Source organism: Rhea pennata, chromosome 5 (assembly GCF_028389875.1).
Source record: "Rhea pennata isolate bPtePen1 chromosome 5, bPtePen1.pri, whole genome shotgun sequence".
In the NCBI taxonomy this organism is placed as follows: domain Eukaryota; kingdom Metazoa; phylum Chordata; class Aves; order Rheiformes; family Rheidae; genus Rhea; species Rhea pennata.
The window spans coordinates 2,773,754-2,796,827 of record NC_084667.1 but is presented as its reverse complement, the minus strand read 5'-3'; the positions used below and the strand labels follow the sequence as shown (position 1 = coordinate 2,796,827).

At 37.9% G+C, this 23,074-nt stretch overlaps 1 protein-coding gene across 2 annotated transcripts in view; it reads right to left on the bottom strand.

Moving 5' to 3' along the window:
- Window positions 1-23,074, bottom strand: part of SLC25A21 (solute carrier family 25 member 21) — a 240,445-nt gene that overhangs the window by 88,522 nt on the left and 128,849 nt on the right. For both annotated transcript variants that reach the window (XM_062577394.1, XM_062577395.1), the window contains one exon: window positions 18,545-18,593. In XM_062577394.1, the coding sequence (XP_062433378.1) occupies window positions 18,545-18,593 (49 nt within the window). The remainder of the gene's footprint in view (window positions 1-18,544; window positions 18,594-23,074) is intronic.

Here is a 23,074-nt window from a genome sequence, read left to right as displayed (position 1 = left end):
ATTTACTGGGGAGTTAATACACTGAGTGTTCTCTGATTTTTTGGGGTTAAGATCAGGACCAGTGGAATGTTTGCTGGAGGGTAAATTTGCCAGGTATTTAAACAAAACAAGAAGTGGACATGACTGTAGAAAAGAAGAATCAGACTTTCACCACAAGTCACATACAGGTCAAAGCAAGATGATTTAGGCCAAAGAGGCCATGTCGTTTAAACACATGTGGCAAAGGCAATAAAAAAGTATCATCTTGAATGGGTGAGCAAAAAGGGTAGGTTAGAAAAAATAGCTGCAGAAAAAAAAATCTTACAGTTTAACTAAAAGGAGAGTAAAAGAAACGACACTCCTGAGGGCAATGGTAGAAATGCCATCTCAGCCGGAGCACTGGGCATGCTCCACCCTGTACCGCATACAGGGGAGGTGCAGGAATACCGTGTCATGGGCAATGCTAAGTGTGTGATATGCTGCACCTGTAGCATAAATGCACTTACAGTAGTCATTTTAAGAATGGATCTGTTTGACATAGAAATTAATTTTTTTATTTCACTGATGGATAAAAATGTGACCTTCCATCTTGTTATTTTGATTAAGGGAAGCTGTGATCGTAGGAGAAAACTCTATACAGGAGAGGTTGACTATTAGTTGCTACAGTACTCACAACAGAATTTGGCAGATACTTATTGAAGTTCTTGCTTGTTATATCATAGTCTGTACCTAAATCAGGTACTCAACTAAGCACGCTATAAGAAGGTCTTTATCAGATTGCATATTTTTAGTTTTGCCTAGAGGATTTACTGAGGTTTGTATAAAGAATTATATGATAAAGACTTGACTTTCAGTAGCAGATCTCCTGGTCAAGGCACCTGTGTGGGTTCAGGGAAAGCCAAGTCCAAGTCTGTCAAACTTTGCAAAGGAGGAATTCAAACTCGTTCTTTCATTTAGCTGTGTGTTACAATCTTGAGGCTACTCTACATTAATGTCAATTATATCCTGAAATTAAAAAAATTACAATAGTGCTTCTTCATTGATATAAAATATTTCATAGATGCTTATATTAATTACAGAAAATATTTTTTTGTCTATTTTTTTCCCAACAGCTTTGAAGCTTTTCACGGACCCACTGCATTAGCACCTGAATACTCAAGGAACACAGGACTGCCTCTGAGCCCATCATGCTTTACTTCAGTAACCATGAAAATGAGGACAAACAGATCAAACTATAGTGAGCTTCTGTTTAATTACATGACGGAAACCGACACAGCTGGAGGCAATTCTTAGCAAATTGATCAGAATTCCTTTACCTTAACTACAGCTTAACTAATAAATAGACTTCCATAATTTTCTGCAATCAATCTAAATGCATTTGAGAAATTGGTGAAACATTTGATCTTGAAATGTCCAATAAATCTTAAGCATATAACTTTGAAGAACTAACTTAGTTTATCTTTCTGCCAAATCAGAAAGGAATAACTGTTTATAATAAAACCTTGTTAACTAAGCAAACTTTGTAGAAGCATGTTCATAATTCACTTGCTATGTAACAAAACTGTCATTTTTTCAAAATTCAATATTAACTTTCACTGCCAGGTTCGTATATTGCTGTTTTGTATAAAGATGTTTTTGTGTCAACTCTGGAAACAGTCATAGTAAACCCGCAGAACATTTGAAAAAACTGCATGCATGTTGATGCTCTTCTTTTGCCATTTTTTTTAAGTAAGTGCACTTCATCCAACAATTTAGCCATTTCCCTAGATGTATCTGTTCCTTTGAAGGGGCTTTTCAAGTCTTCCTTGAACAAGACAATCTTGAACTCCTTTTGAACATAACAGGCACTTCAAAAATTTAATACAAATACACTTTTTTAATGTAATTGATCTGGCTTTTGCCCTTTCCTCGATTATTTCTGCAGTAACAGACCGGCAAAATCTGAAAGCAATAGAAACATCCTATTTGCTAATATAAACGAATATACTGAACTCTTTTTTCTAAAAGCCCAATGTGCAATCCCTCCTAAGGGACAAAAAATAACAAGAAAAAGATGGAGTTTGAACTCAAAGCAAACATAAAAGCTTTACGTACAAAAAATCAATTACACACCCCAATTTGTTTTTACCAGCAGCCAAAGGAAAACCTGGTTAGCATGTTTCAGGATCCAAACACCTTGGATCTACATGTTTCACAAAATATTACATTATGGCTATTTCTAAGAAGCAAACCAACAATTAGAGACACCTGTTAAAAGTGCCTGTGCTCTGTTCACACTTCATGTAGTATCTTAAAGTGACAGCATATTAAAATGTCAATGCAATTCTTTTGCATTACACACGTATTTACAACAACAGAAAGTGCAATTAAATTCTCTGCTCCTAAGTACTTGTGCCTGACTCATTTAGCATACAAGAAAACTATTAAAATACATTGGCATACGAAGGAAAAACATTAAAAATATACATGTCATGCCGGAAGACACAATTACAAAAAACATGGATGGACAAAATTCAGTATCTAGGTTTTAAAAAGCACATAATTTTATGTACTAATGAAGCATATATTTCTTCTGTATATAAAAAGCACCAATTAGATATGATGGTATTGCAAAATGAGTATTCCAGACAAAAGAAATAAAACCAAAATTTTATTCAAAACTGTGCCTTTGAATATATGCCTGGACACCATAAAACTTGCACACTAGTGAAACATTCTTTAATTTTGATCCCTCCAGGATACGCACGTCTTGCTCAATGCGTGTCAGAAGGTCTGAGAGGCAACCAAGCCACACTATGGACCATACCTGAGAAGCACACTAAGACCATATACCTTCAACCTATTTCAACAGATCTGTTTTATAGAGATCATCAATACACTGATAGTGCATTTATAACACAGTGAAATGGAAAGTTTTAGATTTTCACATCTATTTAAAGTCATGGAGATGTAGGCAAACATCATCACAGATTTTCAAAAAAATCTTATGGTCTCATGCCAAATCATTCACCCATACTGGACGTGTGTGAATGATTATTCAGTTACTGAGCTGCAGAGCTTTGTGGAATGGATTTAACAATTCTGTAACTTATGATACACTACTTTACCCACCTATTCTGATACGGTTTCCCATTTTGTACCACTCTGTAGCAGAGGGAACAGAATGAACTGTTCTTCAGCTATCTTTATATCCTTATATATCTGTATAAGTTCTGCAGTTTCACACTAGCTTTCAAAGTGGTAGTTTTGTTATTCTGAAATCCCAAAACTTTACTGAAAACTCTAATGACTGATGCATTTCCAAAAGATGTTGTCTCCTAACATCTTTGTCCCTGCTTGCTGAAATACAACTCATCAAAACTTTAGCTAACCAAAGTTTTGTTTATTCTGATAAGAATCCTGACCTATTTTTCAAATAAGGAGGGTTTCAATTAGCAGTGTTTCACTAAAGGTGTCTGCTTAGAAGCTAATTTGTCAGCAGATAAGTGAATTAACCGCTGTGCAAAGGCTTCTGGCTATTTGTCCACATCGGTTGAAATTTGGTGCAACTGCAGGCAAAGGTTTTCCAGGACGAATTGGCATTGTGCTGTGCCACTTTTATGGTCTGTCACTCCAGACTGAAGTTCACATGATCCTTAGGCAACGTGTGTAAGAGGAGGAGACTGTGGGCCAAGCTTTTCAAAGCTGTTTCTTGCCGTTGCACTGCACTTCGGCTAGCCAAGAATGGTGGAACTGTTTTAGCCTCTGCACATGTAACACAGCTCTGGGAGTTGTTCTAATTGATGCTGAATTCCTATTAGTCACCAGGGTCTGTCTTGGCAACCACAAACAGTTGAGTATAAAAGACATTTTGACCATTGACTTCTTTCCATAATTACCTATTCCCATATAAGAGTTTGTGAGGAACAGGTGAAGTAGGGTCATTAATTCACCTCTATACCACCTATGGATTTCTCTACTAGTAAGGAAATTTTGTAGTGCCAAAATCTCCCTCACAGTCTCGAGCGGAAGCATACAAAGACAAGTATAATACTTAGAATTTGCCTATTACTTTTCAACATCTCTAAATAGATCTGCTGCATATTTTCTGCAAAGACTGCAAAGTGAAGTAGAACCTGCATTGACCCCAAAATACACCTAATTGACCCCAAAATAATGAAATAATGAAACTGAGGTACGGTGTATTCATGTTCTGCTGCAGCAATTAACTGTTGCTTCTTGGTCTTCCTCTGATATTAGCAACTTCTTTGATCTTCGTGCATCCTTTTCACTGGCATTATCTTGTTTCTACTGGGTCAGATGGTTTTCATTTTACTCAGAAAGTGTGTGGGCAAGATACAGCCAGAATCATTGTTACTTTTATTATTTTTTGGACGATTTGTCATACAAGTCAGAACACTGGACTGAAAGGGACTGGCTGAATCACTGAATTCAGTCCCTTCAATCACAGGCAGCAATGCCACCTACGCCCTTTTCTGCCCATACATGTCACTTGTCCTGAGAAAAGTAACTAACCTCCACTGTAAAGCCCGCGGGAATTTTTGCTCCACAATACCTATTAGAAGGCTGCTCCACAACCTTGCTGTGATAACTAAGACATTCTAACTGTCTGTACTCATGGAGAATTTATACCCATTTATTTTGGTGCTAATGTTATGTATGAGAAGACAATGACAGATCAGAAGCCCACCCAACCTGGTATCTAGTCCTTGACAATGGTCAACGGAGGACCAATAGGTTAGCGCACAGGAAGATGTCTAGTATATACTTCTCTATATGCTTCCAGCTTCTGTAGTTCTGGCGATCAAACTTCTTCTTAAATATGTCCTTCTCCTCTCTTTTGTGGAGAACACATAACTAGGGACACAAGTTTTACATACGGCCCCTCAGTTATTTCTATATCCGTAGGGAGGGCAGAATACTTGGTATTCCATTTTTCTTGCACTCCACAGCTTATTGAAAAACTCACCAAAGCCCAGAAAGAGGTCTCAGTGTATTTCCTTCTTTATTCCTCTCTCTCCCTACACTTACTCTTGGCTGGACTGTTCTGTTCTATATTTACTTTTTGTTGTTGTTGAATTAGTTTTTGGCTAAGTTAGAGAGCTGAATCAGCTGAGTGCAAGGCAGGCATGAGGGGGTGTAAGACCTTCCTCCTTTTAGCAGCCATGAGTTATTATATTTGCTCAGGCTGCAATATGAAATTTCACCCCTAATTACATGTTTCACAGCAAAGTCAACAACTTTTTTGTAGCGTGCAATCACTTATTGTGGTAATAGCAGTAAGCAGCTATTGTAATATTGTGCAATTCTCCATTCATTTTATTAACAGGCAACTTCAGGAATCCCTTACTCATTCAACTTTGGCAAAGTATTTACACACAAATCAAGTATTGCAAAGCTAGTAAGTGCTTTGAAGAACAGGAATTAATTTACCCTTGAGTTTAAATGGTTTGATGTCTCTGGCTCAAGATATTGTTTCATGAGCAGCTGAACTCATCTAAGAGCTCACCTAAAACAAAACAGGGAGGTTTCACCCTCAATTCCTCCTCCCCCATTCCTATTCCTTTTTGCAGTATTGTCCCAACTCTTCCCTTGTGATGGTTCTGATGCTCACTGAACCTCTCCATAATCTATCCATAAACAATTCCCTAATTAATCAAAAATTACATGTTTGGGAAAAATATTTTTTTCCTGGGATGGTGTATAATATAGGCTCACAGGAAACTACAACAAGCTCTACAGCTGGTGCAGGGTGAACAGGAGGAGTGTTGTTGACGCTGGGGTGGGGAATATGCATCTTGTCCCTTTCACATCAGTAAACCGCAAAATTGAAACTCCCCATCTCATGAAATCACAAACTAAATTTCAGTATATTCCTAAATTTCATGAGACGTCATACACTGTTACAAGCCACTATCTGTATAACGATGGAATGGTAAGCTGTTTCAGTCCCTAGATACATCAAATTATTCAGAGAGTAAAACAAGTTGGTGAGAAAAGGAAAAGTGGGAAGAGATATGAAAAGGAAAAGGACGCATTGCTATTGCTCTAGAAAATTCACCTTCCAATGGCTAAATTAGGGAAGTCTTTTAGCTACCTGTCAATCATCCTTACACTATTCTTACTCGTCTTGAGGTGGAACTCAAATTGCACCTTAATGGGAACAACACCTTTGTCCACACTAATTTAGTTTCAGACTCTAAGAGAAGATATAACACTATGAAATAGATGCCATCAGACAAGGTAGAGAAGTGGAAATCATGTAAATGAAAGGAAATTTAACTTAGAGATGTAGTAAATAAATTTTTGTGTACACCCTCAATTAGCATGAGGTTTTGCATTGCAGCTGGGCTGATCTAGTGGTATGCAGCCACTACAAAGAAATGTTTTTTTGATAGCTTAATTTTCTGACATTTCAGCAAGCTGAATCAGCTTACCCTGAAGTTTCGCAATGCTAGATCTGACACAAGGTAAATGGTGGGACCATATTACTAACACTACAAAAGTGAGGGAGCTCACTTCACTCAGGAAATGAAGCTGGCCGAAAGGAAACCCAACCAGAAAGTGATTAATTGATCAATTTTTCCACTGACTCAACTTCCTGAACTGTCACTACACGGCTATTGAGTGTCAAGTGGACAAATGTAATCCCAAAATAACTGAGCTTAAACTCTTGTGGAACCATGACTTCAAATTAAAGACACATTTTCTCACTTCTTTCTGAGATATAAAAAACACCTGAAAAGATTTTCATTTTTTGATCTTCTTCTCCTAATTTATATTCCAGTGTAGCAATCTCAGAACTATTTAATTCGATCTTTCCTAAACTCATGCAGAGAAGTTCCACGGTTACGAATAGGGAAGTCGAAAACTTCAGCAAGAAATATTGTCTCCAAAATGAGCAGCCAACTCATTTTCTAGGAGAAACCAGCCTGACTTAAGTTGCTACGGAGGAAGTTAAAATGTGAGCAGATGTTAGATGGACAGAACCACAGGTAGCACTCAAAAGTATTTGTCCCCTCCGCACTGGATAACACCATGTGCATGTGGACACTGCAGCCCTTTCTAGCCTCTCCCCTGTAGACAGGTCATGGCAGCCAGCACACAGGGGATTCTCAGGTTTTCTGGAGTCCCTACTCCAGACTTTCAAAAATGGATAGCAAAGGATAAGGAATGGCAGCATCTTTTGTAGTTCTGAGAAGTTAATACTGCTAAGGATCAACAATCCATGACTGCCCATCAGGGACAAGGGGCAGCCAGGAAGGAACTGCACCTCGGAGAGGCACAATTCCTTCTGTGTGCTGCTCTTGGGCTGGTGCCGCTATGCTCTGCCCCTCGCTCAGCTCGGGTTGTAAAAGCACAATCGAACCCGCTGTCTTCTCACCAGGGAGTCATCAGTTTACTACAAGATTGCAGCAGTTAAAAACTTGCAAATATTTCCTTAGTTATTTTTTTTTCTTTACTCTCCTGAGAAATAAATTCAAAAGAAAGCTCTATTGTGCCAAGATTATTTTGGAGATGGTATTTTACTTGCATCCTACTCAACACGAAGACTCTTGTTTCTCAAAACCCCCTCTAGACCTAGAATACACACTGATGCATCTGCTAGTAAAAACATGCAAAAAGCATAGTTCATAAAGATATTATCTCTCTTTTTATTTATTTATAGATTTACTTGGCACCCATTGGCCTAATGCAGTTATTTTAGGGACATATTTAAATACAGCACTAATGGCCAACTTCTCTGACAGAATTATTGGCATTGCTACATTTATATTGTGCTTCCAACATATACAACTTTCTTCTCTTGTGTGAATAGCTTCTAAAAGCCAGCTCACATACAAGTAAAAAATAATGCAATGTAAAGAGGTAGGTAGTTGCTTTTCTTTTTATTGTAAATGAAGATGATTTATAGTGATTTCTGATACTTAAATGATCTCCCACTAGTTTCACTAATAAAAGTAAATATAGCTTTTGTTATTTTTTTAAAAATAAAGTGGTTCCTTGCTTGCTATATTTTCAATATGTTCCATCCATGGTTAGAAATCAGGCATGACAGTGGTCTAACCCAAAATTTTTGTCCGTGGGTTAGAAATCAGGCATGACCATGGTCTACCCATGAATATGATCTTAATGTTTTATACTGCTGACAAATCATTAACATCTGTTAATAACTCACCCAGCTGCTTTGTTAGATTGTTTTGAAAAAACCTTATGCACAGCATTGATGTCTCCAACTCATAGCCTATATAACCTTTCCCAGCTGCTTAATCCTTATTTTAAATATTACTTTAAAATGCAGACATTTTAAAAAGCTATCCCATTTCTTTGTCTCCAGACTGCTTTTCTAACTGTGCTAACATCTGTTCACTTCCACTCCCCAATTCCCATTTTAAATACTTATTTTCAGCATGTATTTTTCTTGTAAATAGAATCCCACGTACTTTCTCACCTCCTAGCCCTCCACTTTCTGTTTTCCTCCCTTGCTCTCATTCCACAATATCCCCCATGGTTTCACTTGTATCACTGTATTTTAAATGAGGGATTGACACAGACACATTAAAGAGCCTCTTTAGTTATCTTATCCTAAATTAAGCTTGGAGGAAAGAAAAGGGGGACATGTCACGCATCTACAGTGTCTGCAGGGAATAAACCAAGGGAAAGAGGAACAACGTTCAGCGCAAGGGAGTATAGGTAGTTGTTAGGGATGGAAAGTTTCGGATGAACATTGGAGAAGACTTCCTGCCTGCGAGAACTAGTAGGCTGTGCAAGAGCCTCCCAAAGGAAATAGAGGCAGCTTGTCTCCTGGCACACATTAAAGTAGGCTGCCCAAACCCTGTGCTTCGGGGCCAAGCAGCTGAGAGCCAGCCCGGGGTGTGAAGGCAGGGACCGCAGAGGCCGGCGTGTCTGAAGATGTGCAGAAGGTTCTTGTTCTGCTTTCCTTCCTGCCCTGTGGTCCAAAGATGGTAGAGGCGAAGGAGAGGACAAGCAGGAACTAAGGAGAAGGGGATGAAGCTGGTCCGTGCTCCACCTGGAAGCTCGTCTCATGCTGGGGATTGGACAGGTGGCACGGGAGGACCGGAGAGACGGGAGAGCACGGGCTGCTGCACGTGGCACTGGGAAGCTGAGTGCTGGTACAGCAGTGGCAGGAGGTAGGCCATGAAGGTAACACCTGAGGTGGGAACCGGCTGTGATTTTAAGTGCTGGTTCCCCTGAACTGGACTCAATTGCATCCAGTACCGCTATGGCTAAAATGCCGGTGGTTTTGGTGACATTCCTCACTGCCCTGCACTAGCAGATGAACAGGCAAACAGATCTCCCATGTTCAGAAGCAACAGGCCAGATTTATAGATGACGTACAGGATAGTCCACATTATCCTGAAATACTCCAGCTCTGCCAGACGTATTTTTTTTTCGCTGTTAGAGCATAAGGGGCATGAAGGCAATTTAAATAACTCAAAAAAGCCACACAATTAAAAAGAGACCTGCCTGCAATCTGTAATTTCTTCCAGCTCCTTGATGTGTAAAGTATGATTATTTATTTATTTGTTTTCTTTTTTATACAGCAGGAAAATGGGCATCCTTAGGCTATGGTAATCAAACTAAATTATTAGGATACGCTAACATATTTGGAAAGATATACTTACACGGAGACATTTCAAAGCACATACAAAAATCTCATGAAAAATAAGAAATCAAGAGAAAACTGCTATTAAAGTTATAGCTTAAAAGTCACTGAAAGGCAAGCTAAATGGCTTAAATGTCTATAATGGTCCACAGAGAATGTTACAGCTTTATTTTGGTGGGGACTGGTATTTCAGCATCCCAATTCATCAAACTAAAAACCTTGCCATAACTGGCCTGCCTGCTAGTAGTGTTCATAGAGAACTAAGAACTAAATAAATTATGGGAATTCTGTGCTTTACCTTAACATCAGACATGATTTCTCCAACTCCAGGTTTAGTCAAATGAGTGCAATTGTGTCAGCAGGCTTTTTGTCCAGCTTTATAGTATTTTCTATACAAATAAAGTTACATTTTTCCAGAGCTGTCAGCACCACACATGTCCAAAAAGTTTCAATTTTAGTTTTTGTTACAAAGATTTGGTCACAGTTTTTGACCCACACGTATGTGTATAAATACATATAAATAAATAAATATATATATAAAAATATATATAAATATATATTTATATATGCATATATAGAGTATACCTTGAGATACTACAAAGAGACTCCAAGTGATTCTTACTATCTCTTATTTCTTTGGTAGGTTCTAACTAGAAAAGCAGCCAAACTGTAAGATGAACATGTTTTAGAGAGCGCCTAGTTCTGTACGTCCTATTCCTATCCCTTTTTTTCCTTTCCCCATCAGATAGTACTATCAAAAAAAGAAGCATTCTGCCATACCTGTAACCCATGAGAGGGTTCTCCCTGCACTATTACTGCTTTGGAGCTTATTGCCACATTCTCCTACCTTGCCTGGAAGAGGTCTTATACGATGAAAGGAAATATTTTTATAAAATTAAGATAAAAACAAAAGGAAGGAAAAAAATCAGCTCTTTCTTGGATTTAAACCAGGAGTGCACAATGTGCAGCCCATGAAATCACAAAATGCAGTCCACACCACCCTCTTGTAACTGCGGCAGAGGGACATAGCTAATTAACTGCAGGTTTTTCCACTGCTAGTGAACTTAAACATCAAGCAACTTCCCCTTCTCTATCAAGGAAGATACTGTACTAGTACAACCTAATGTGTCTGTGTACAATTATTTTTAAAAGATGTAAATATATATATATATATATATATATGCAGATTATAGAAGGGAAACCCTCAGGCTCCTGTCAAATTAGCAGTTCTGCTCTTGTAGTTGCTGGAGAATGTTTATGTGAAGCTGGTACCTGATCTCAGAAAGTACTGGAAATACAAACACAGAAAGAGTATTGTGCTGTTGCATGAGAACGAAAGCAAAACACACATTAAAGGGAACTGAACTGAATTATTCTAGCGCATTGTCCAAATTGGACGAAAAGCAAAACAGGGAGCCTAAAACTGCGAAGAGCAAAAACTTAGGTTTAAATTTTGCAAATGTCCATAGTCAAAAGGGTTGTCACTAGCAGGACAAGTAGTATTTGACAAGTCTTTCAGCACAACTTTGATTTTTTCCTAGAGTCAACTGCACAAGCCATCAGCTGTTCTACCAGACAGAGCTGTGCTCAAGGCATGTAAAAGGACAGGTGGAAAGACGAACCAAACGATGGTCTTGAACCAAAACACAGGCTACTTTTTGGAGAGCACAAAGGCCACTCCAAATCAGCTTTGATCCAGCTTGGTTCCAAAAATCCAAAACACACCATCCAAATCTATTAGACTGAAAATAAAACGTATAAGAAAACCATCACAGATCTCCTCTTGTCAGTCTCCTGGTTCCTCCTCAGGCATTCCTTCTCCTTTGCCTTCTGCAGGAGATTTTCACTTGCTTTGTCTCCTGAAAAACTCACTCCACCATCTACTCCTGCTGCTCTCCTCAGTTCTCCCACGACAGTCCCACCACTGCCTCCCTGCACAGCGCGCTGCTTCATCCCTTCCCGGGCAAGAGGCTGGCCAGCTGCGCACTTGCACTACGCAGATAGCTAACGAGGAGTCTGGAGTCTTCATTCAGTTTATTTTATTCCCCTAATAACCGTAGAAACCAGGAAAGGATCCTTTAAAAGGGAAATAGAGATTATTACTCTACCCTGAGCATGTTAAAGTTGGACACGGGTTATTTGGCAGGTGTTAGAAATTCCACACTATTACAGCTCAGAAGTAAATCTAGAGATTAAGGGTAATGTTTGTATGGCAGTGAAATGGCAAAGATAACAGGTAAACTAAAGCACAGTAGCATCATGCCAATTCTGTCAGTTGGAACTGAATATTTTATGGGATTTCAGATGTTTAAAAAAGCACCTATTATTCGTGAAAATACAGCGTATACAGTAGAATATTCAATCAAAATCATCCACTTGACCAATTTTCACATACAGAATCACCATTAAAAAAAGTATCAGGGACAAACTTGAGAAAAGAGATCCAACAGTCTGTTTTGAAGATGTACAAATTCAGATTCTATAAAAGCAGAGATATGATTATTTTAAAATTAAGGAACACTAAATCTTAACAAGTTTCTGATGAAAACTACACTGATTTGAAATACGGTAGTATTAAGCACTTCTGTTTGACCACAGATAACATAGTATCAAATGAGGAGATGATGAAATTGCATTTACACAGCTCTTATTATCCCAAAGGGTATCAAGTCTTTATAAAATATACACAAGGTGTGTTTATAAATACCAAAAAAGAAAAAAAGAAAAAAAGAATAGGAATAGAAATCACTCTGACCAGCATTGCAAATCAGAGCATCTGTCTTAACAGTTCACATCAACACTGTTCCTTAATTCAGGAGAGGATTTAAATTGGAATAGTATATCTTGCTGGAATTATTAGCCCACGTGCCCTTATTAATTCCTAACAGACTGTAGGGAGAAGGAAAACAAAGGGCAAATTACAGAGCCCTGGATCATATCCACATCCAAATTATTGTAAACTTGAGATAGGTTCTTACTATATACAACTTGGAATGAAGGATCTGCAAGGAAATATTCAAACTATTTCAATGCTGAACTTTAAATCTGAAAACCAGAGTATCAGCTAGAATACGCAGAGACCCTAGGAAGGATTGTGCCGAAGGCCACTGATAAATCAAGTAAGACTAATCCCAGAGAAAAGCCTTGACATTTGGTTGAAATATGAACATTAAGTTGTGTTGGTTGGTCAGGGATTATTTTTACCAGGCTCTTTTCCCCTTAATCAAAAAACTTTTTTCAGGAAAGGATCAGTTTCACTGCATTTTTATATGCTCTTTTAGATGACAAAGGATATTCCTTTCTATATCTTTAATCTGACACTTTTGTTTCCCTGGTTCAAAATAATTTTTTGTTTCAAAAAAAATTGAAGTGAAAACTTCCAAAATTCAAACTGAATTAAATAAAATATTTCATTGGCTAAAACTCATTGGTTTTTTAACAGTCTTCTGAGAGTTTAGCTTTTCATTCCAACACAGTACTGTTTTGTATCCTGATAATTTTCCCAGGACAGGAAGACTATTTTGTGCTTAGACTATTACGAATCTAACTGGAGTATCTTGCATCAAGTAATATCAACTTAACACAGCCTGATGTGAACTAAGTGTGTTATGATCACTTGGAAATGGTAACATCGTATAAGGACAATGAACTCTTCTTTAAACTAAGGTTTTTCAGGAATAGATTCCGCTACTGCTCACTTAAACAAAAAAGTCCAGAAATCAAGGAAGAATTAATGATAGAAAGGAAGTAGTTCTGCAAAACAACAGATGGAATGAGATCAGAAACACATGCAGTAAGTTGAACTTTTCTAATAAGACCAAAATGACAAAAATTGGAACAAAGGAACAAAATGGACAAACATACACAAAAATCAGCAGAACAGCTGCTGACGAGAAATGAATCTGCAACATGGAGTCCAAATTTGCATTTAGATCCCAAATTATTTTCCAGATTCAGGGCTTTAGATCCATGAAGTTGGTCTGGGTTGCTGCAGAAAGAGTGGCAAACCGTAAAATCTACGTGATGACTAGATGAAAACATTTCAAAATTTGCCAAGAATTATTGGCCTCATTTATTTTCTTAATGCTGATATTCTGGATTGAACAAAAGATAGAAAGTCAAATTTTTCATTCACATAGAGTCCACTTCGTTAAAGTGGAAGCAATACGGATTGCATCTCCCCCAGATTTTACAAAAAGTGGAAACAGCTTTAAGAGAAATAACAGGGAGGTCAAATAGGTTGATCTGCTGATCAAGCAGATTCAGCAAAATAAGCTGAATTCGGAGAGGAATATGCTGCACTTTTTAAGGGATAAAGTTAGCTACACAATTTCCTTTATTCTCCTGAGAAACCGAAGGAAAAGATTTTGAAAGAACTCCTCCTGGCTTCTCCCTTGGCTGCTGCTTCCAGTTTGCACACGGCCATCCCAATATGAGGCTGTGTTACGTGGACACTATCACGTCTGAAAACAGAAGTGACTGTTAAAACAAAGAATAAAAATACTGAAACGCATCTAGAGCTTGAATTAAGCAGAGAAGCGCAAAAACATTGCCTCTTGAATATTGGCTTAATTTGTTACGACACAAGTTCTCCTGATCATTGTCTTGATACAATAATAAACTAGACTTTCTCTAAGTCCCTTTACATGGTAGTTGGCTTCTGATAACATTCTTCTCTTCAAATATATGGTCTGAAAGTAAAAAAAACCAACCAAACAAACAAAATAAATCCTGGTTTTTATTATTAGTATGAACTAACTTGTCTCCATTAAATCAATAAGAATCTGGAGCATAATTTTGCATTAGTCTCATATGACAGAAACCATCTTGTTTTCAAATGTCTATCTCAAAATGTGTAGTGACACCAAATTACTGCCACAAAGTCAGAAAGAGGTAAGTAAACGATTCATCCAAGCCCCATAATATTTTTTCTGTCCATGGAACTTTCAGACACAAATCTTCTCTTATATCTTAGGTATCTGAAAGTTTCTGGTGATTTTTAAAATTTTTTTCTCTACTTAAAAAAGCACTTAATCACAAATTTCTTTGTGTTTTCTCTTAAATTCTCCCATGTAGAAACAACTGTTAAAAATTTGCAAAGCATGGTTTCCATTTCCTAACTACACAATACCAGGCCACATCCAAAATGTGTATTCCTACCTAACAGTACATTTCACAGTTTTTATGAATGCTTGCAGAGAAAATTTTGAAATTTGTTTTCAAGACTACTGAAGCTACCAGAAGTCAGCTGTATAAATATTGGTGATAATCAATGAAAAAGAGAGGAAGAATGTGTAACGGCAATCCTTTAGTAACCTGCGGAAAGATTAGCCAAAATTTTATTCCTAGTCATGGTGTCTGTAATTTCTAATGCTGCAATATCAATCGTAGTTGCATCCATTCTTCTGAGGTGATAAAAGGTAACGGAGAGGAAAATTATCTGTTAGTGCTGGCACTCCAGGAGGTACCAAGCTTTGTTCCCTGCTCCTGAAAACATCAGTTTTATGCTAGGAACGTGATAGTAGGAAAATTAAAAATTCGAAAAGTTTTTTTCTAACACTTTAAAAATGTTCAAGGCTATGAGAGCAAATAAGAACAGAACCTGGGGCCACTGGACAGACAACAGGCACATCCTCCAGTTATCTCTCGGGCTCACCCGACTCATCCCTCCAGCAATGCTAGCTTTCCCTTGACTGCAGACAGCTCCCCGTAATTCTCTTCCTTAGTTATTCTTTGACTGCTCCTGTCAACTGTTGCACAATTACTCATTTTCCAACAATAAAAGGGTATTAAGTTATGAATTTTGTACATTTGCTTAAGCTAAAACATATGCCAGTTGGACATAAATGATATCCTCTAGCTGGAAAGCCTCTTTATTGTTTTTAAAGTAAAATATATGACAAAGCCCTGTGCTGCGTATCATGATGGAGCACACATTTTGTCATCTTCTGGTAAGTCTTATGGACGAAAATGACAGTACAGCCTGCAATACACTTAAGATCCAGAAAAAGGGGTCACAATGGAGAAGTAACTCTTTACTTGGATTAAGATGTGTTTCTCCTCAGAAGCTTTCCAGTAAACAAAGATCATCTAGGTTTCCTGATCGAAAGGAGGACCTTCTACGTCCAGACTCTAACTGTACCAAAGAGATGTTGCAGCTGTTCTCCCTCTTCCTGCTTAGGAGGACCCAGGAATACTGAATACTTGCTGGATACTGTAAAACTTCCTTGTATTGAGGAAGACAAGAACAGAGATTCGGTACTTTATTTAATTTACAGGTGACTAAAATCATCCTAAGGATACCTACCACATGAAACAGCTAACAAAGGTTCTTCGTGATACTGTGAGAGCACCAAATCTAGCACGAATATTTGGACAGTTTCTCGTCATAAACTACAAGAACAGATGTTCCAATTGAAAAGAGAGATTTATTTCAAAGAAGTAGATTTGCAGGGCTAAAAGAATTGATTACAGTCATTTCCATTTAACTAGATCATTTATGTGAATTTATTAAAGCAGTGATCTTTGGTGTTCTGAGAAAAAAATAAAATCATTTTGAAATATATATTTAACAGAAAGCACTCCATTAAGCACTTTGCTTGTCTACAGTTTATAGACTTGTCTATAGTTTATAGTTTATAAAAACATACTTTTACATGTTTTGTCCCTTCCTCAGCCCCAAAATGTACTGTGGATAAACAAGTTTAGTATTGTTACTGTAGAATAATACATTATTACAAAACACAGCAAACACATTGCAAAATGTTGTCACAAAAGAGCCAAATCATCTTCCAGGGTTTCAAAATCTCAGACAGAAACTTTCTTTTCTCCAATTTTTTATTAAAAACATACACAAAAAAACATAACAAGCAAGCAATGATTCTGAGCCACAAATCCACTAGATGTGAGCTTCTGGCATCTTCCCTAAGCTCCCTCCGACTGCTAACTTAGATCAAATAAGGTTCCACTAATTGAAAAGGCCACAGAACTCTCTCCGCGAAACACACAATTCGTAGAAAAAATGCAGAAAACTCAAAGCAACATTAAGGAACAAATGGTGCTCTTATGAATCCTTTCACTTTGGCATGAGAAAAAAAGCTGGAAGTGATTAAGAAATGATGGATTATCAATACTATGTTGGAGAATATTGTTGTGAACTGTACAATAGTATTTACAGGAAACTGCAACAAGAGAATAAAGCAAAATGTGTTTAGAAAACTTTTTAAATGGAAAGTTTATAACTAAGACTATGATTCATCTGAACCTCTCCAAAACCATCACACAAAGAATTAATCTCCTATAGCAGTTTTGAGAATTTTGGATTATTACACAAGGAAAAACAGTGGCATCGTGTTAGGAACATGGATGAATGATCAGATAAAAGTATGTTCCATTTTGAGTTTGCCATTGGCTTACAAGTATTTACAAGTGCTAACACATGCTAGCATCAGCAGGAGAATTACTGCAAAATCTGTGTAATATCCCTGAATATACTTGCACCAGCAGGGCACAGAAAAACCAGCACTTGGATCCTTTTCACTTCTACTTCATCACTTAGATAATGCCACGAAAAATAACACAGAAGTGTCTCCAGAATCCACAGCGCTGCAGTTCAGTCACTGGAAGAGGCGATGAAATCTGCCTAGTGGCTTCTTCAGCTGATTTGGCCCCTTGGTTTAACCATGAATCTCAACCTGATTTCTTCCACATACCTGCTGTTATTTCACTTCTTTCTGCTTTCTTCTTTAATTCCAATGTTTATGGATTCAGGTTTCATATCTAAAGGGTTCCTAATTTTTATTATTATTTTTATACTGATTTTATTATTTTCATGCTTTGTAAACATCCCCTTTAATGCCTTCCATTTCTGGATCTCAGATATGATTAGCATTTTCACTGTTAGAAGTTTGATGAAAGGAAACAGGAAAACTTGGATTAGAAACGGGGAAATCTGTCCCCTTTATTTGAGTGTCCACTGTATATATGGTTTCTATCAGAAAGCTGAAAGAACACCAGTTGATTACCAGCTCATCAGAACATGTGTGTAATTAATGTTTTTTATGATATATGACATGTAGCATGTCCTAAATCATGAGTCAATCGAAGGATATGCAGTATGTTCTTTCAACCAAAACTGGGGGCACAAGCATGGGTAGAATAAAAATCTCAGTAAGAACTGTCCTCCTAACCCTATACAGGGGTCTGAATCATCTCCAGGGAAGCTCTCCTGTCTGCATGACTGGGACCTAGACAGAGCCCTACGGGAGCACTACATGGTAATTACATGGTACGGAAAACAAATCTGCTCCTCTTCATTGTACACTTCTGCGTTCTGGTTTGCTTCTTGTATATAGGAACACTCACTTATGAATAAAGATATGAAAACTAAAAAGCTCAGAAAAATGCTAGAGAATTCAAGATACTAGTAATACAACTATTTTTTCCCTCTCAGTGAACAACATATTAAGACAAAATTCACAGGATCAAATTTTCCAGATCACTTCATCATTTATACTTATATAAAAGCAAATCTGCAGAAGAGAAATAGGGACAAAAAATGCTCTTCGCATCAGGTCTCAAAAATCTGTGAAAATTATTTTGGAGGCATTTTCCAGTTTACATAAGGCATTAATGCAGGTGACATCCATAGCAAGCAAATTTAAGTATAGCCATCTTTATATAATACAATTTCCTTACCATGTTAAAATATGTATTTCATAAAACACATTTAACACCTTTGGATGACCTCTAATCAGAAATGAGTCATGCTATTCAAATTCCATCTGTCAAATACTGTTAGAAAAAGGTAAGTAAATACAAATGCCATTAAAGGGAGAAGTTATCTTACGTGGAGAAGTTCTAACATTTTGGTTTTTTGACAGCTCCTAATTTGGACACCTTCCAGTGTCAACAAAACCTGTTCAAGCAGAATCTTACCTTGTTTTCACTACATCAAGGGGATGCATCAGGCAAATCTCTACAAGGCCTGAAAAATAATAAAAAAAAAGACCTAATAAATGTTTGCACAAATAGTAGTTTAATTTTCATTGATTCCAATAGATTTTGAAGTTCGAAAAGTAAAGCAAGCAAAAAACTAAACTTTTCACTGATGATACAGTACTTCTGTAGCTCAAATAATAAGGATACTCCTCTGACACGTATTGTAACAGTCACGAGGGATTTTAGGCAGTAAACTCAGCAACTGCGGTTGCGGACTGTAGTGAGGGGGGACGTGAGGACACAAGCTATGTGATCATTTTAGTCACTGTTTTTGCGCAGTTTTCTGACTTAGGAACACAGGAACATTTGGCTGGCATCGCAAATATATCAAGCCTCGCTGAAAGTAGTGAAGGAAGGGAGTTCAGGTTAGCACTGGCTTCTTTGACCTACAAGACTAATCCCTAAAGATCCTGCTGTTACGCGAGACACTGCTGGAGGTTCAGATGAACTTGCTGTTAAAATTACAGCTGACTCTTGAGATGGCCATTCAAGCCTTGGCCTTACTGGTCCTTCGTCCTGTCCTAGAAGTTCCTGCTCTTATGCAAACTCTGATAAGTCCCGTCTTCTCCTCTTCCCACTCCTCCTGCTCAGCATGAGCACCTGTTAAGTTCACATGTGCTGAGGACTTTCCAAGTCCAAGAGTGGATGTTGTGAGCTGGAAGAGGGGAGAAATAAGAGGTCTAGAAAATCCCAGGCTCCCCTCCTTGACTTAAAAGTTGGTTCTGCCACTTTTTCCGACCCACTGGTCACCTCATGCAAAGTCCAGAAATGTACCCCCCGCACTGAGCCCCGCTGCCGGCGTACGTTGCCATGTTCCCTTCCATTCTTCCAGAACACCTCAGAGCTTTACTTCTGCTTACATTTTCTAGGTTGGCCTGCTCCCCGTTCATCCAAAAACACTTACAGAGGATAAAGATACATTGATCAGGATCACAGAAAAAAGTATCTCCTTGAGATCTGACAATACAGAGAGATGATAAAAACAACTATAATAATTTTTAAGGGTTTTGAAATAGGAGAAAATATGGATATCTGCATGTTCGAGATTCTAGATCATCACGTTTTTGAACTGGCCATGCTCAAAGACGCAAAGGAATCCAGAGAGCTTTTTAGCTCACCTTAGAATAAATATCTACATTTTCACATCATCATCCATTTCCTGCTTGACATTTTATACTTATCAAATACACATATTATTGATATTTGCTGTATATTTCTCTTAAGGAAGAATAACCTATATAACAACACAAGCTAATGATACAAGGCTCAGGACTAGAAAGATTTTCATGCATGATCACATAAGTACTTTTTGAGTTAGTAAGAGAAGAATGACATAAATTGTAAGGCTAAAATTCTCAACTAAATGTATTTATCCAGGAATTTATAGAAAAGTTTGCAAAGTTGTTAAGTGTTTAAATTACATATTTTACATAAATTACTTGTTGTGAATTTTAATTTAACTCATCAAAATATTGCATTAGCTTTCTGAAATGTTCCAAAACTGACTGAAACACTGATTTAACAATTTAACAATTGATTTAACAATTAACAGGAACACATCCTTACCCATGATATTTAATTGAAACATGATGTGGTAAATGCTCTAAATTAGATCATGTTAACTTTTACATTTATACATCTTTTCTACACATACTTTAATACATCAAAAAAAAATCAGCCTTATTTGAAGATAAACAGTTTATATACTTCCACAGCATATCATTTGTTGAAACTCTTAGTTCCAAAGAGAATTTCTGTCTTAAATACTGTTTTCAAGAAATCTGAATCTCTGACAAGTCCCAGTTTTGGGTCCTAAAGATTAAAAAAATTTCACACTTCTCTATCATTATACACTTTGTATATAAAGCTTGCAAAAAATACAAAATTAGCCAGATATCCCCCTTATACTGAGCTCCTTTCCACTGTGTTTGAATGATCGTATCAGGTTAATATTCAACATTGTTTTGTCATATTTTCTTTCCCCTCCATGCTACCTTGTATTTGTTTTTCAGTTCGGGGGGGGGGGGGAGGGGAAGAGACAACATAGGTGTTATGAGCCACAGAGTATTAACATTAGTCATTTAGAATCATGCAACTGAGTATGTTTTAATTATTTTTTTTCTAGAAAGCAAGAATTGTAGTTGTTATTTCTGACCAGGTACATTTATCATTGTACTTGCTGTAATTATTGCCCAGGAATGACTTATATTTCACTAAAATAAGGACCAAATCACTTGTCACATATGGCAACAGGGACCATAAGTTTTCTAGCCTGACTCTGTCCCAAAACCTATAAACTGCTCCACAGCTGCCAACAGGTGCTTTGCAAGTGGAGCAGCGGGGGGGGGGTGTTTCAGTGCTGGCAGGGGGCATGGTCTGTGAGCTTTTTCCTTTCCAACCACCCTCCTTTTCCAACCTCTCCTCCCCTTCCCCCCACCCCATTTTTTTGATCTTCTATTCCACCTCGTTTTGGCAGACACAGCCTACAGTAGGGGGGCAAGCACTGGGCCAGGAGGTTGTTCACCCTATTCTGTTTTCGTAGCATTAATGTCCATTTGGGGAGAAAACTGTTCAGTGCCAGAATTTGGCTCTATTTTCTTGGTCCTCATAGGACAATTTTTAATTCAGGCATTTTTCCAGCAATTGAATCAGATGAATTCCAAGTTCTTTGGCAAGAAATCTGTTTTGATAACTTCAGGGTTCTATTGGTTATCTGCCTTTCTCAATCTTTCCTTTGTCTCATCATTTAATTATGCACTAGGTTTTAAATGGTGTATAGTTACTCGATTTCACCAGACAGAGCTCTTCAAAAGATGCTGGGATTATTGCATAGTTCTCTAAAGAGCACCAAAGGAGCGCAAACTCTGCGAGATGCTAATGGAACAGCTACAAACACAAGCTACATTTTTCCATCTACTATAGTAGTCATGCAAATCATTACAACATCCTACTTGATAGGCTGCCCAGAAAGTGTGGTGGCCCTACTAAATTACAAGCACTCTAAGATGTGCCCAGTAAAATAAAACATATATTGCTCTTTCTCAAGCTAATGTTCATCAGCTTTGTAAAAGAAAGGCAATTAGCAGTATGAAAATCTAATTTGCTAAACAGACAATCCCACAGTGTGATGTATTTTTGCTTGCCACCTCTACAGGCTACTGTTTACTGGCTCTATTTTCATAAGATAGTTGACATAGCTACACTGATAGATTGCCCAAAAACATATTCTAATCGTCCCGTTGGGTTTTCTTGGTGATGTCACGTGTGAGCTAACCAAGAGTGATTTATGATGGTCTAATTATGTTTAAAACAACCCAGTTCCACTAGCCGAACGAGCCCAGAGGAAATATAGGAAAGAACAATCACTAGGTCAGTCCAAGATTTGTTGTTTTCTGGGTGGGAAAACATTCCTCGTGAAAACTGGATGCTAACCATAAACTAAGATACAGTTAAAACGTGTGTGTAGAAGGAACAGCTAGCTATCATCATTGATATCCGCTCAGTATACACAAGTGGAATATCAACATCCAAGAGGGGAGTCCAGGATTCGATTAGGCAAAAACATTTTGTGGATTAACTAAATCCACCGAGGGAAGAAAAATGATAGAAAATACTCACTCCCCAACTAACCCTCCCCAGTAGAGCATTTTTAATTTCCCAACTAATATCTTCTGATTTTTATTAGGAATTTTTTTCCCATTATGGATTACACTACATATCCCTCTCCAAATAAGATTTGTACTTAAAATTTCAAACGGACAATCTTCATGTATATCTTTTCGAAGCAAACATTCTGGTGACTGTTGGATATTTTGAGTTCCTTCGGTTTTTGTTCCTCTATTCCATCACACGCACAAGTCTTGCATCAGTAATCACACAACATGCCCTGAGAACACTGCGGCTCTAAAACGCCCTCTGCTCATCCATCTGCTCAAAATCAGACGTTCGGGATTTCAGCAGCACAGGACTGCAGCGCTCCTCATCTCCCCAGGTGCTCCCAGCCTGCTCTACTCACCGAACAGGGAGGAAAAGTAAGAAATCTAGCTAGTAGCACTTGCTATGTAGCGTAAGTAAAAAGCAGAATTAGGAGATGATAAATTCTTGCCTTCAGCTCTTGTTAGACCCTCACAGCCATGACCTGAGAAGCGTGTAGTGCCTGCCGCACACCCTGATCTGCCCTTCGAAGAAGCCGGAGCAGTTCACCCACTGCACGTTTTCTACATCTTGGTGAAAGGGGGCTCCAGCACGGATCCAGGAGATCTGGAGCGTGATCCGGGTGTGTTAGTTCAGACAACCCCCTACAGCACAGGAGTCATTATGCACCCTCCTCCCCTCGTGTTACTCATTTCCCTGGAATAACACAGTCACTGGAGAAACACAACAGAAAGGAGACTGGTCATAGAAAATGTGGCAATAAACTCGTCAGGCACTGTATATTGTATAGCTGGAACGGTATGTATTTATTTT